This window comes from Amphiprion ocellaris, chromosome 7 (assembly GCF_022539595.1).
Source record: "Amphiprion ocellaris isolate individual 3 ecotype Okinawa chromosome 7, ASM2253959v1, whole genome shotgun sequence".
Taxonomy (NCBI): Eukaryota; Metazoa; Chordata; class Actinopteri; family Pomacentridae; genus Amphiprion; species Amphiprion ocellaris.
In genome coordinates, this window is record NC_072772.1 from 18,056,947 (window position 1) to 18,071,867 (window position 14,921).

Below are 14,921 nucleotides of genomic sequence, written 5' to 3' on the forward strand. Positions count from 1 at the left end.
TTTTTAGGCATGCACGTACACACTATGCTTATTAATATAGTGAGGTCATCATGTTATTTTCCTATGGAGACCAGCTGATCCGTCCACCACCATGAGGTAGCGATTAATAAATGTTCTTGTATCCACTAATAATCTGCAATGAAATGTTCCTCAAAATCCAACCTGAGGGGATGACATGTAGAGCAACACTGTTAGAAGGTCGTAAACAACAAAGACAGCCTTGATCAAAGAAGCCTAAAACCACAGAGTGAAAATAGTTGATTAGGGATTCTTTAACACTATTTGAATTCATTTTGATGTGAGTAGCATGATGCACAGTAGGCGATTTACCAAAGGCACTGTTAAACCAGTGATCCATCCAACATGACTGGAAAACAAATGTCTGTCCCCTGGAGCTTTAGAAGTGAGCCTGCAGAGCTCCACTGATGTCCTCCTCTACTCTCCTGCAACACACACTCATGGACTCTGTCCTCAGATCAGAGGACAATGGCCGGGTGAGAATTACTGCTACCACCGCTCAAGACCTCAGTATATGTGTGTGTGTGTGTGTGTGTGTGTGTGTGTGTGTGTGTGTGTGTGTGTGTGTGTGTGTGTGTGTGTGTGTGTGTGTGTGTGTGTGTGTGTGTGTGTGTGTGTGTGTGTGTGTGTGTGTGTGTGTGTGAGCGTTCGCTCGCTTTCTCACGGCCCTTAAGAAGAAAAGAGGCCTTGTCTGGTTCCATTAGTGACCTGAGTGGCAGCAGCAGCACCACTCGGCCCCGACTGACTGGAGGACAGCGCTGATTAGAAGGCAGCACGTCCAGGAGCAGAGAGTTCAGTCAGAGAGGAGAGAGACGTGGTACTAAAAGGAGAAGAATGAGGAAGGAGGTGGCATGGAAGTATAATGGAGATTTCAGCTATTTAAACCTGTCACCAGCCACAGCCTTTTGTTTGTTTCTCTCTTTGGAGCTAAATATACTGTAAGACTGATATACAGAGACTGACAATAAGAAGAAATAATAACTTTAAAGGAATAGTTTTAGGGAATTTGCTCCTTTGCGTGCTTGCAGTAGTTAGATGAGGAGTTCAATACCTCTTTTATACACATACTACCGTTCAAAACTTTAGGGTGTCTTAGAAATGTCCTTATTTTTGAAAGAAAAGCATTTTTTTTTTTTTTTAAAAGATAAATTTAAATGAATCAGAAATACAGTCTAGACATTGTTAATGTGGTAAATGACTATTCTAGCTGGAAACGGCTGATTTTTAATGGAATATCTACATAGAGGTACAGAGGAACATTTCCAGCAACCATCACTCCTGTATTCTAATGCTACATTGTGTTAGCTAATGGTGTTGAAAGGCTAATTGATGATTAGAAAACCCTTGTGCAATTATGTTAGCACATGAATAAAAGTGTGAGTTTTAATGACAAACATGAAATTGCCTGGATGACCCCAAACTTTTGAACGGTAGTGTATGTGTTCATTAAATATGAAGCTACAGCCAGGAGGAGCTGACACAGCAGAAAGACTAGAAAGAAGGAAACAGTTGTTCAAAGGTAAAGAAAAAAAGGATATCTAAAGTGCAATGCTTGAGGTGTTATATTTGGTTACTTTAATCAATAGAAAAGCCAACAGAAGAGCAAAAAACTTTTTCTTGCCCAAGAGCAGTGATTTCCCCCAGAAAAACCATAATTTGTTGTTTTAACATTTCAAATTTTGTACAGATGAAACAAACAAATGTCAATGATTTATTTTAAGAAAGGTGATTTTTTTCTATTTTTACCTTTTAACAGAGCTGGACTAATCGTTTCCAAACTTCCTGCCACATTACATCAACAATCTCCTGACTAGTATTTTTAAACCAACAGTGTGTGGTCATGATGTTCTGATCTGGGTCACAGTGTGAAAGTTTTTTATAAAAAAGTCTAAATATTGCTTTAAATCATTGAGCTGGATGGTTTGACACTCCATTTATAAAGCATTTAGGAAATTGTTCCACTCACTTCAGTGTAGCTGAGGAAAGTGCACCATTGCTGCATATTTTTTTTAACTTATGACATGGAAAATAAAGATAAAGACTGAAAGTAAAAGATCAAAAACAAGAGACATTTCGAAGGAGGCAGAGATGAAAAGAGAATTGCAAGTGTTGGTAAATCATAAGAATATAAAGTAAAGAAATGAAAGTTTTACAGAGGAAATGATAAAAAAAGCAAGACAAAATGAGAAAAAGAAGTTGCTGTAAAACTCTATGAAGCCACCAATTACAAAACATAAGCAGGTGTAATATTATATTACTTTATTTATCTTTTGTACAATGTAATTACAATACAAATATGTTGGTTTAAATACAAAAATTCTGTAAATAAAGATTAAAAATAAACTCCACTGGTTTGCTTTGTTACCATCACTAAACTATGGTTTTACAATCAAGTTTATGAGGTCATTTAGTTTGCTTTAACGCGGAACACAATTAACCTACATTTATAATTTGGAGGGCGTGCAAACAAGAGTAGGGAGCTAAAATATATTTCAAAAGAAAGTAAATTTCATGAGTGAATTGGTCAGGTTTTGTAGAGAAAGGAAGGTAGAAAGAGCAGTTTGGATTTTGTTCAGAAAAGAAGAAATATAGAAAACAAATGACTAAAACCTGGATGGCATAAATTAGGCCAGCGGCTCATAAATTTAGTCTCTGAACATGGAGCCCATCAGAGGGGGTCGCTGCCACAGGAAGAGACCAAATAAACTAATTAAACTGTGGGGAGTTAATGAGCAGGGAATCTAATCAGTGGCAGTCCACTTCCATACAATTCAGTTCCCAAGGAACATAACAGGAGCGTCTCTGGTTGGATTGTAGTTTATATAACGTATAGAAACAACCCGTGGAAAAGCCCTTCAGTAAAGAACATTTCTACTTGACGTTTTGTAACGTTGCATCTTCTTGAAAAGAACATTTTCTTGACAGCATTGGAGTTTTTACTATAGATGGAGTTGCACAAACAAAACCTTGCTTATGGGATTGCAGTTATACAATCAGCCACGTTTTTTAATATATGATCAAGAGTGTTTTTGAGGTTTTAAGAGGAATATGATGCTCAGATGAAAGCAGCTTGGCCTCGAGAAATAAAGACGGCAAACTGTGCTTGTGATGAATGTGTCTTTGTTGTCAATATTTCCGCACAATCTGCCTCCCACTTTTATCTTATCTAATTTTCCTTTCCTCAAACTTCCTCCGTCTCGTTCTGTAAAGGTATGGCTCCATTCTCTCCTCCAGTTGCTCACATACAGCGTATCCTTCCTTCCTCTCTAGCCAATCTACGCTTCTACTGGTACATTTTTTCTCTCGATTGAATCTTGTTTCACTCTCCGTGCCTGAGTTTGTATCTGCTCATGTTCCTCGTCTCTTTTCACCTCACATCATCTGTCCAAAAGCCTGTTCTGAGTGGAACACTACTGCAGCTGGTACAGTAGCGGTGAATTCACAATCATACTGCACGTGATGAGACTATACCCTGTGTCTGAACACATAAAAGGATTTATGAATGTTGGAATGTAGTGCATTATTTTTTAACCAGTTGCACAGTGTTGTTCAGTTTTCCTTTTTATAATTCCACTGAGTTGTTCAAGTTCCTTGGGTTTGTGAGGATGGAGTCCAGAGGACTGCTGTGCTGTATTGTCCAGAGTGTCTGTGTGCTGGAGATCCTGAAGTGATTTTTCATGTCCCGGTGCCCTTGAAGTTCGGCGTTAGCAACAGAAAATGGGCTGCACAGCCAAAGTGAAGCCGTACTGACTCGACTGGCCTCTGCCGCAGTGCAGTGGAGCATATATACGTGAGGGCGGAAGAAACATGCCGCTATATACACTTGTCTGACATGTCACACTACACAGCTGTACTGTCAGCCCTGACTATTTGGTTCCTGTTACATGGTTTCCCACAATGCGTTCCCTGTACTACTGCCCAACCACACCTGTTCGCTGTCTGCTACCTGTAGTGTCCCCACTCTGCACGATTCAACAAAAATAAATATAGGGGGTAAAAAAACAACATGCTCCTGAAACACTGCTTTAAAATTTTGATTTTTAAGTACACGTAACTTGTTAAAATAAAAAATAAAATACAATAAATAAAATCATTTTGGCCATAAATCTCTACTATTGGTCAGTAAGTCCTTTTGGGTTGGTAGGGTTGAGTCTCACATCAATGGCTGGTCCTTTCAGGTATCCAAACTTCTGCTGTGCTTGGCTAAGATCAGCATCAATCTGTTCATCAGTCAACAAACCGCCTCTCTGCTTCTCTGCACATCTTGTGTGATGTAACCACATCTGCTAAAGTCTCTCCACCCAAAATCAAGCAAAAACTGCCAAAAATAGCTCATGGGATTGGAATGCATCTGAGTGGAGTCCCCTTTTAAAGAAAGAAACCACTGAACTGTGTCCCCCACCACAATGTTCCCAGAGGAGGCACATGCAGTACATCCAGGGGCTTGCAGCAGGTAAAGTAAAGCCAGAGTGGAGAAGTGAAAGCAGGGAAGAGAGCCAGGTAGCGGGTGGAGTGGAAGGATTCAGTCCATCGAGTCTAGAGAGCTAGAGACCTGATCCTCCGATAGCAGCCCAGCAAGCTGCTAAGTTTGTCTCTCTCTCACATGGGAGTGTAAAGAAAGCAATTAAGATCATTGTAGCATTGACTCCTATGAGAGCTTTTAGTAAATTGCTAGGCTGCACGGGGCGGACGCTCAACTAACTTTAAGGACCTGCATCCCATTTGAAGCAAAGATGCTGGAGTTAGGCCTCAGGCTTTATCTCCAGGACTAATGCTGCAGCTTTGGGAGGCCAAGTCTGGCTTAGAGCTCAATTTCAAAAGTCTTCTGCAGATTGTTGGAAAAAGGGTTGGCTGCTGCAGCTGGCGCCTTGTTTCCAGGCTGTTGAGACGCTGGTTTTGACTCCAGTGCCGCCCACTTTGCCTCAAAGCGGTCGTCGTCTTGAGAATCGCTTACCATCGGCGCTGTTAGCTGGCTGCCCTCTGGCGGCCAGCTGCTACTGCTGCCACCGTTCCCACCGCTGCCCATGGTCCCGTTCTGGAGGGCCGATGTGGCGCTGCTGTGGGGCGGGAGGCCATTGATGGCTGTTGATAACGGTGGAGTGGAGGAAAATGGAGGAGTGGAAAATCCTCCACTGTGCCCAACTGCACCAGATGTGCCCGGATAGGAATGGAGACCCGCCACTTTGGACCCTCCTCCGGCCGAACCCATAGCACCTGTTGCACCTGATGAGCCTGTGGCAGTGCAGAAAACGTTGGCCACCATTTGCGATGGTGTGATGCCTACCACAGGCACACTGGCATTGGGATAGGTCATACTGCTCGCCAGACCTGGCATGTAGGTCTGCATGGGCATGAAAGCAGGTTGGACAGGCTGGCTGGCGAACATCCCCACAGGGGCCGGAGTGGCATCAAAAGCCAAAGGAAAGGGCTGCATGGAGCTTGGAAGGGAGCCTGGGGGTCCAGGGAGGGAGGGCTGCAGCATGGGGGCCCCTGACATGCTGGGACCCGACATGGTGGGGATGGACATGGAAGGGAGAGACATTGGGGGACCTGACACTGGAGGACCTGGTATTAGAGGGACAGATGATATCGACATGGGTGGGAGGGGCATCGGGGCCTGACCTGGAAGAGCAGAGGGGCCCGAGATGAGAGGCTTGGACATGGTGCCAAGAGACATGGGGACAGTAGATACTGGGGCAGCTGAAATGACCACCTGAGTGGACATCTGATGGCTGGAAATGGAGGGAGGTCCGGGGATGGTGGGGATGGTGGGACCTGGAGGAGGGGTCTGCTGGGCCTTTACCGCCTTGGAGACCTCCTCCAGCCACCTCTCAGCCTCGGAGGGCGTGCGCCTGTGGCCGCTCTGCATCTGCATCTGCATCGCCACGGAAACAGGAGGAGGAGAGTGGAGTGGAGGTTCTGCTTGGACCCAGGAGGAGGTGGCTGGAAGGGATAAAGTAAAAGCTTAGAAAGAGCAGTAATTCCCCGACCACTGACTTCAAAGTGTGTGCTGACAAACAACCAAAACTGCTATCGATCTAATGTAGACTTTCTTACCCTGCAGCGGTGCAGGTGGTGGAGGCAGAGCAGGGGGCACAGTGCAGGCTGGAGGGCCATTGGCAGACATGGAGGGGTTGGAGTAGAGCTCGTCTGATGGATTAGTGAAGGAGGTGTTGATCTGGCTACACAGGGCATTAATACTGCTGTCTCCCTCACATGGCAATCCCATGTCCATCTCTGGTACTAGCAAGAAAGGGACACACAGAGGGGAGGCGGGGACAGAGAGGATGACAAAGAAAGAAAAGAAGAGGTGGAGGATTGAGCAGAGGGACAAACAGGGAGAGGGAAAAAGCAATATTTATTTAATTGTGTAACAGACCCAGTTAGAATCAAAAGCATAGAAACTGGAACAAATGAATACTTTGATTCTGGCCAGTACTGACCTAAAAAAGGGTGAAAAGCACAAGTTTCTCAAAACAAACATAGTATTGTGCTACTTGCTGTAAATAAAAGAGGTTTAAACCTAATCACCAGGATCCAATTCTACATACATTTCAGCCTGTTTTTCTGCTCTTCGTGTTTCTGGTGCCTTGGGACATTTGAGATGAAGGTGAATTTGACTTGGTTTTTAAACCAATTGTAACTGATCTGACCAGCAAGGGATTAAATTACTGTCTGACTTTGGTTTGGACTGCAGCTTTAAACCTTTTGTGCACAGACTGCAGATATAAATAGATAGAATATCTAATTCCCTGTTCATTGTCCCCTGGTCTGTCCCTTCACAACCTCAGAGATAAAGGATCTGTGTTTCTTCTTGCTTCTATTTCCTCATCTTTCCTCTACCTCCCTGGTAGAGAAGCTGACTCCTTTCACACTTCGCAAAGTTTTCAGCACGCTCATGCATGCATGGAAGAGTGGGAATAAAGTGGATACATGTTTACCACAGATGGGCCCATTGTGCGGGAAGCTCTACTGCTGTGCAATTCAAGCCCACTTCTAAAACATGCAGGCTATATCTCTCTCAACTCTGCATTGTACGGCTACAGGCCTTGAATTATGCTGGAGGGAGCAGAGGGCGCTGGAGGCATGTGTAAGGTCTCCCATTAAAGATTTCTCTGTCCCTGGTTCTGCTGAGACCGACCCTCTGATCCCTTCTCTGTTCCCGCTCTTTTATTGTCGAGTAGAGTTCAGAGACACTCGAGGCACTTCATGTGTTTCTATTTTGTGTTTTTTTTCCTCGGTGCAGTGGCAGGTTTCAGGGCTGGGAGAAGACTTGCTGAAGGCTAACCAGGACAGCTGATTGACCGCACAAATCAATACACACATTGTTCAGAGAGTCACAAGGGAGCAGGGAGGCAGTGGAATTGGCCGCTGCTACTTAGTGTGCGCATCGGAGTGTGTGAAAACAGAGAAGGAGGACTGTGTATATAGGATTCACAACTGGATATATACACTAATCGTCACTGGCAAAAGATGGAAATCAAAGGCTATATGAGGGGTAATAAAGTGAGAGTGGCTGTTGGATGTTGTGGTTTAGTATTCCAGTCATAGCAGCGACTCCCTCTCATCTCTGCTAATGACTATAATCAGCATCGCTACTGCGCTCTCTGATCCTGTGGCGCCTCACCGAAAGGGTGTGTCTATACGTGTGTGTGTTTCTTCTGTGTGTGTGTGTGTATGCATCAACCTGTCAGGGCCAAGTCACTTATTATTAATTGTCCTTTTAAAAAAAAAAAAAGCAAAGAGCTGTCAGAGTTAGACAGGCAGCGGCCATCAGCGCTGCTACAAACAGCAATAATAACAGCACTTCACTTAAACTGCTTTTTATCTTGCCAAGCAGTCAGTGGAAGGCAGGCATCGCGATTAAACAGAAGAATTACACCTTGACTGCATGGAAATACAAAAATAAATCCACTGGGGATGTGCTGAACGTTTATTAGGTAATGTGATTAGTCAGACCTCTTCAGATAGAGGTCAGCGATGCCACACTGAAGCCAAATGGAAAATTAAATAACGTTCCGACAAACAACCATGACGCAAGTGGAATGAAGTCCACACGTATAGTTTCTGTTGTGTGTGTAGTCGTAGTAATGTTCCCTGAATCCCAATGAAGCATTCCTTTTAGCATCCGCAAGAGAGAGATCCCATCTGATTTTTACTGTGAGTCATTTTGATACTGTGTGTAAATTAAATATGGCTCGAGACAAGACCGGTATGAATTTAGTCAGTGTCAACACGGCCTAATAGTAGCCTTTAGCATCTGCAAGTGAATATAATCAACCTCTGATAAAACCAGGCTCCTATCTATTACAAAGCAGCTAGTAAATAAAGTTTTATTAAGCTTGTTTTTTCAAATTTTGTATCAGATATCTGACAAAAGAGATATGAGTCTGTGTGGGAGGAATTAATAGTGTCAGTCTGGTCCATGAAACCAGCATCCTGCTGCTGAAAAATAATACTGAAGTTAAATGTGACTCTGATCCCTCTAAGGGGCTGCATAAAAATAATTTGGGTGGACACACGTTTCAGTCTCTACATCATCCAAAGCATTGTTTATATTTTCTTTGGACGCTCCTCCTTCATGCAGGTCAGGGCAGGTCAAGATAACACACCACTGTTAAGTTAAATAGTACAATTTATCTCAGTGTTAGAAGTGCAGAAAGGATTTAATATGGTGTAACTTAATATGGCACGGAACCATCATTTTCACACAGCCACTAAATAACACATCTAATGTGGAAGAAGAAACTGCTAAAGTTACAACAAGCACAACACAACAATGCTTTCCTGGCACTGTCTACTCTGGAGAACTACTAAAGACACAGTCATTACTGCCGTGACTGAAATGAATGTGAGTGAAACTGTTGCTGCAGAAGAGCTTAAGCCCTGCAGTTTTTGTGGTCCTTCCCCAGACTTCAAGGTTAGGAACCTTCTGGCCCTAATGAATGTGGGTCTTTGGGGTCAGAAGGTGTCTTCACTTTGCCACCATTTGTGAGTCTAACTTCAAAAGCTTCTCAACTCACCAGGGTTCTTGTCCTGGAAGTCGGTCTTGCGCTGCAGTGTGGATGGCAGGTCGTTGAGACGCAGTGACAGCTGCCTCTTGAAGGGAGAGTTCTTCTGGCTGAGGGCCGGAAATCCCCGAAATGAGCCTTGACGAACCAGCTGCTCGATTGGCGCGTGGCGACGAGGGATGGCATGGGGCCCGCCTGGTTCTGGGCGATCCATGGGGGACGCCGCACCTTCGGGTGGGGAGGCGGTGCCAGGTGGAAGGGCTGGGATGACTGAGGGCTGATCTGGAAGGAGAAGGAGTAGCAATGGTCAGTGCTGTTCATCACATGTGATGAAGAAACGAGCACATCCTTTTGTATAGACACCCCTAGTGTCATTCTCTGTTCCATTACCTTTGTCATTTGTTGTTTGCCTTGATTCCATCACCACTTGTCATCGATTAGCAACTATATGCAAACTGACCACTATTCTTTTCTGTATTTACATGCTGTCCCCTCCCAACTGTCTGACCGACTCTAGAAAATGTTTGACTCTGTAAATGTTATGGGTTGTCTCACCAACACACACTCACGCTCTGTGTTAGTAAGCCCACCATATACCGGAATGCCAAGAAAGAAACACTACAGTAAACTTCGCTTGAGGACTGTGGGTAAATTTCCTCACGTATAAATCCGTCTTCATCTCCTTCAATTATCACAGCGCCACCAACTCATATATAGTCTGTGCTCACATACAACTTCAGAAACCTGCTTTCAGATGCTGTGCTGCTTTGAATTAGAAAATGTAGGACTCCTCTTTTATTCTTTGACTTTATCAAACAGCTGTAGCATCACACACCATTGTGTGATCTACAGTGGTATCACTGCGTCGAACTCAGAATGAATTCAGCACCATCAGAATTGCTGTTACATTTTTATTTTCGCCAAATATTGTTTCCAAGGACAGTTTTTTTTTCAGGTGCATCAAGTGGATTATTACTGAGCCTTTTCAATTTTGCTGCTTAGATGCAATAATATTTGCAGTAGTGGCATAAACTGATCTAATCACTAAGGATAAGGACAGAAACTACTTCATGAAAACACTCATTATTATATTTGGCCTAGAAGTTACTGTACATAGTAGCAGTTTGGTCAACACTAAGATATGTCTGTTGTTGTGTATATATGCAGGAGGGTCAGAACTATTGTTACTATGCAATGTGTACAGTTTAGCTGGAACTATTTTCTACTGAAAAATCATTATTATTCCTACAGTCTGTGGTCTGATGTGTGAGCCCTGACCTCACTAGACATCAGCTCCCTCCCACACAAATCCCCACCAAACCCTTGCACATACTATACTGAACATTCAATCAGCTTGATCTGCATGTGCTTGACATTTAACATTTTTGGGGTCAAGCTTCATTCCCACCTTTGTGAGCAGTAACTAATGTGTCCACTAGGGTGATGACTTTTTGACTTTTTTTCTCAAAAATTATTTCCTGTAGCACTAATGAATGAACTTTTGCCTATTAATGATTAAAATGACATTTATTCTGTTGAAATACTGAAAAAGGTCACGCACAAACCACTTTGAAAAAATCACTATTACTATCAATGGGACTAAATTCGTTAAGCCCAAAGAAGCATTCACAAACAGTACCAAATGCACCAACCATAGAAAAGTAAATGATTCAATGCCTTAAAAGATAATCTAAGTGTTGGTAGTTGTTTTGAAGTTGATAAATTCTGGCCAAAAAAGCTGATAATTAAAATTTTTAAAATCATTTTGTGCATGAGGTTTTTTTTATCAAATCACCTTAAAAGTAAGATTTTATCTAATCTTTAATAAAAGTTCATCAAATTATGATACAGGGATATGAGGTTGTAAAAAAGTCATCACCCTAGTGTCCACCCTCCTACCTTTCTTCTTATCCTGCAGCTTGTCATCTCGCTCACTGCTGCTGCCCTGCTGGCTGCAGGAAGAGCTGCCACGGAAGGAGCCCTCACGCACAAATGAAGTGCGACTGGCGTCAAAGGAAGCCGTCACGCCGCACTCCTTCTCCCTGCGCTGCTTCCTCTCCAGACAGGCGGCAAAGGCACAGCCGACTGCATGGCTCAGTCTTTCCCCCTGCAGCACATAAAAAAATAAAGCATTTTTCAAAGCGCACACCTTCCCTTGACCTGGAGGATCATAATTTATCACATACTGCTGTCATTTGTTCAGTGATTGTTTTCATGCCAACATTCAAATCACATTCATACATTTGTGTAAATACAGCTTAGTGGGCTCAGGGTGCAGCTATTAACCTCAATTAGTTCATGTTGTCAAACGTCAACGTGAGCTCATGCCTCTGGCTCTGAATGCAACTAATTCCAACCTAAATCGTGCAATTAATCCGTCTTCTTTCCCACTAAATCCTCAGTACTCTGTCTGCCTGCTTCTCCTCTTCACAAAGACAGCCCTGACAGCTATAGGAGAGTCGGTTCGGTTTAAGATGAGCAGATAGAGATATACAGGGTGTGTAGTGGAAATCGAGACAGACAGAGATGGGGGCATACGTAACTCCACAGGCTTCTGTCTAATCCTCTCTCCTAATCCCGCAGGTCTATGCTGCCTTCTCTTCCCACCACATTAATAATCCAACTCAGAGTCTAAGCTGATGAATCTACCGTTGGGCTGAAACCACAATGCACCATGACAGCACGAGTTCTTTCGTATCCAACCCACTCATGCCAAGGTCAGTGAAATGGTAGTCTTGCACAGCCGGACCTACAGTATCCCCACAGCGATTCACACGGAAAACAGAAGTTTGAAATCAGCTATTCTAGCAACAGTTCAAAGAAAAAAATGCAGTGTATCAATTTATTTGGCTACCACAACTGTACTTTAAGACATTAGTGGTACCGAAAGGGTTGGTGTGCGCAAATACATAGATAACATAACAGACTGTAGTGTATATTACATTTTAAAATACAGCTGAAGATGAGTACTGTTTTCATTATGAGTTTTTCCATTTACCTCTATTAACTGATTAACTGTTCAATGTGAGATTTTTTTTTTTTTAAAAGTTAAAATGTTTCACCAGGAGTACACAGTGACAACCGTAGTCTAAAAGCCAAAACGATGCAATTCAAACCAACAAACTAAGAAAAGCAAAAACTTGATCATCATTGAACTGGATATCAATATGTGAAATTGGCAAAAATGCGCAAAATATCCTGGAGAGCTCAAGTGATACGGTTATATTGAAGATTACAACCTGAATGAAAACCCCCAGTGACATCTGTAACAATGTAAATAACCTTAAATCTAGATTTGGAATAACTAACTCAAAAGTATTTTGTGTGGTTAAGCTTGATGTGTCTGGATAAGAACAGGAGTTTTTAAAAACATCTAATATGATTGTTTATTCAGTGAAGCATTAAGAAACACCATTTCGCAGAATCCCTTGACTATAGCGGTTAAAAACATCTGACTGCTGTAGGCATTTTAGAAAGCAGAGAAACAGGACATGTGCTGCTGTGCTGGTACATTTAGAAAGTTGTAGTTTTTAATATGCTAATTAATTATTTGCAGCTTAATTTCAAATTTATGAAGGTTTTCGCTTCTAAGTCAGTGCTTTGGATGCCAGTGTGTTTTACAATATGTAAAGTCTACTCAAAGGAGCCAATTAACCCTAATCCCATCCCTTAAAACATGTTCAAACAAAAAATCAACAAAATTACACCATTTATCAGAACCAGAAACTATCAAAGCAGAAAGAATTGTTAGATTTTAAGCTTTCTAACAGTCCTTGAACATATCCTGAGTGACGTGTGGTTCTAGTTGAGCCTTTTTGTTTCCAAATTCAACTTCGGTTTGTTCTTTTTTAAAAAATGCTTTTGTCATTATAGCTGCATCATACTGCACAGAAGACCTTTTTGGGTTTTCTGTACAGGAGCAGAAAATGCCCAGAAACTGCTTGGAGTTCAGAGGATTAAAGATTTTTTATTTAGCAGGAATCTACAGAAGCTCGCGGAGACACGATGTCAGGAGTTTGCTGTATGGATACTGAAGGGGAACCGTCCTCTCACCGAGTCTTTCAGAGCCATGAAGCAGTGGCACATCCACCGTCTGGTAGTCCCGTCTCTGCAGATGTAGGAGAAGGCCTTGTCATAATTACGATCAGGAGCGCAGAATGAAACCTTCTCTATGGTCTGGTCCACGATGAGGTCCTGAGAGGGGCACACAGAGGAAACGAGACAGAGCAAGAGAAGGATCAGATCTGACAGCTCTCACAGCAGAATGGAGCCAATTGAATTGTTCCAGCAGGTAGATTGCATCAAATCGCATCTGATACGGTTTTGTCTCTCTAACTGCAGCCTAACAGATGACAGACAGGAAATATCACTTCAAAACTGGGCAGACTAGCTGACAGACTGGTCCAGTACTTGACACACAGCTTTCAACCTCACTTAACCCCATGATCCCCCCACAGCCCACTCCAACCTATTTACACATCCACTGATGACAGAAAAGAAAGTGACTACAGACTAATGACACAGCCTCTTTTAATCTCTGGGATGTTTCTACTACTTGCCCTTCCTTCTATAAAGGGGTTATTCAGCCGCCTCAGTGTCTATAGTTGCCATAGAAGAAACTAAGAGGGGCCCCTGTCTTTCTCTGTGTACATTAAGGGGCCCTCGGCTCACCTCTTTGACTCACCAAAACACAGAATGAGAAGGAAAACAAGAGGCGAGAGGGAGAAGAAAGAGGGAGGGTTCACACACTCATCCACACATTTCCTTCCTGTCTTTCAGTGTCTCAGAAAACAAAGAGAGGGGAGGATGAGGAGAGAGGAAGAGGGAGGACGAGGACGGGAAAGGAGGAGAAAGGAAGGAGGAAGAATAACAGCCCATTCAGTGAGGGCCAATTAGGGAATGAAGGGGGATGCTGGTACCGAGGTGAAAGGAGACCAGTGTCTCTCTTCATCTCTGTGTTACTATAAACACATGATACTGTATGTATAGATGCGTCCCATAGAGATTTATTATTTTTTGTGCTCTTCTGAGGAGTTTTTCTGATGACCTGTGGGGTTGAGGGTGGGGTGACTCAGACTGCGTCCTTACGTCACTGAAAGGAAGAATAAAGCTGAGCAGAATGTGACTCAGGCTGTGTCATCTATGCAGACAAGTTTTACAAAAAACTGCTGAATGGAATAAGACTTGACTGTTTCTTTCTATTGACGGTGCATTCTGAAGGTCATGCAGATCTGTGTGTAACGTACACGCATAAATCCACGTTTACAGGGCACTGGCAGACTGTGGGAAAGGGCTTGAATAATAGCTGTGTGGGTGTTACTAAGAGATGATTCATAGATTCATAGTTCAAAAGATAATGAAGAGGCACAGAACGAACGATGGAACGAGGCAGTGGTAAGGATCAGAAGTGATGGGCGTGGAACCACGTTTTAGGTTAAACCTGCACCAATTTAGTTTTCAATGTGTAAATACAACACCTATGTACATATGTGTACAGAATGTTATCAACACATAAAGTTATTATAGATGATATTTTATCAGCGGCTCATTTATTGTACAAGCAGACAAAAGAATCAGCATTTATTCATTATTCATCACCTTCCTGGCCATCTAATAAATGTTATGTCTGTATTAATTCGCTTTTTGCTCTATTTGGGTCTCCACCACCTCCTGAGGGGAATATCTGGCTATTTAACTGCTTAATGTTTGAATATTAAAAGCCAGCTTGTGACTGATTTAGTCTGTATGTTGTTTGGCAGACAGCAAACAGGTTTACAGTAATAGTGCTTCTTTTTGCTTAGGATGAGAGCAGTAAAAGTGAATCAAAGTAGTCAGATTACAGGCAAACACACGCACTCTGAAAAGCACATAATACTGTGTGTACAGGAGTCA

General features: G+C 42.8%; 1 protein-coding gene across 4 annotated transcripts in view; it reads right to left on the reverse strand.

Annotated features, from left to right (window-relative positions):
* Positions 1–2,262: 2,262 nt before the first annotated feature.
* numbl (NUMB like endocytic adaptor protein) overlaps positions 2,263–14,921 on the reverse strand; it is a 75,955-nt gene continuing 63,296 nt past the window's right edge. For 3 of the 4 annotated variants that reach the window (XM_023266395.3, XM_023266393.3, XM_035946493.2), the window contains exons 5-9: positions 13,083–13,223; positions 10,929–11,136; positions 9,042–9,311; positions 6,076–6,261; positions 2,263–5,961 (exon numbers count right to left, since the gene is read on the reverse strand). In XM_023266395.3, the coding sequence (XP_023122163.2) occupies positions 4,820–5,961; positions 6,076–6,261; positions 9,042–9,311; positions 10,929–11,136; positions 13,083–13,223 (1,947 nt within the window). In that variant the 3' untranslated portion in view covers positions 2,263–4,819. The remainder of the gene's footprint in view (positions 5,962–6,075; positions 6,262–9,041; positions 9,312–10,928; positions 11,137–13,082; positions 13,224–14,921) is intronic. The other variant, XM_035946494.2, reaches the window with a different exon arrangement.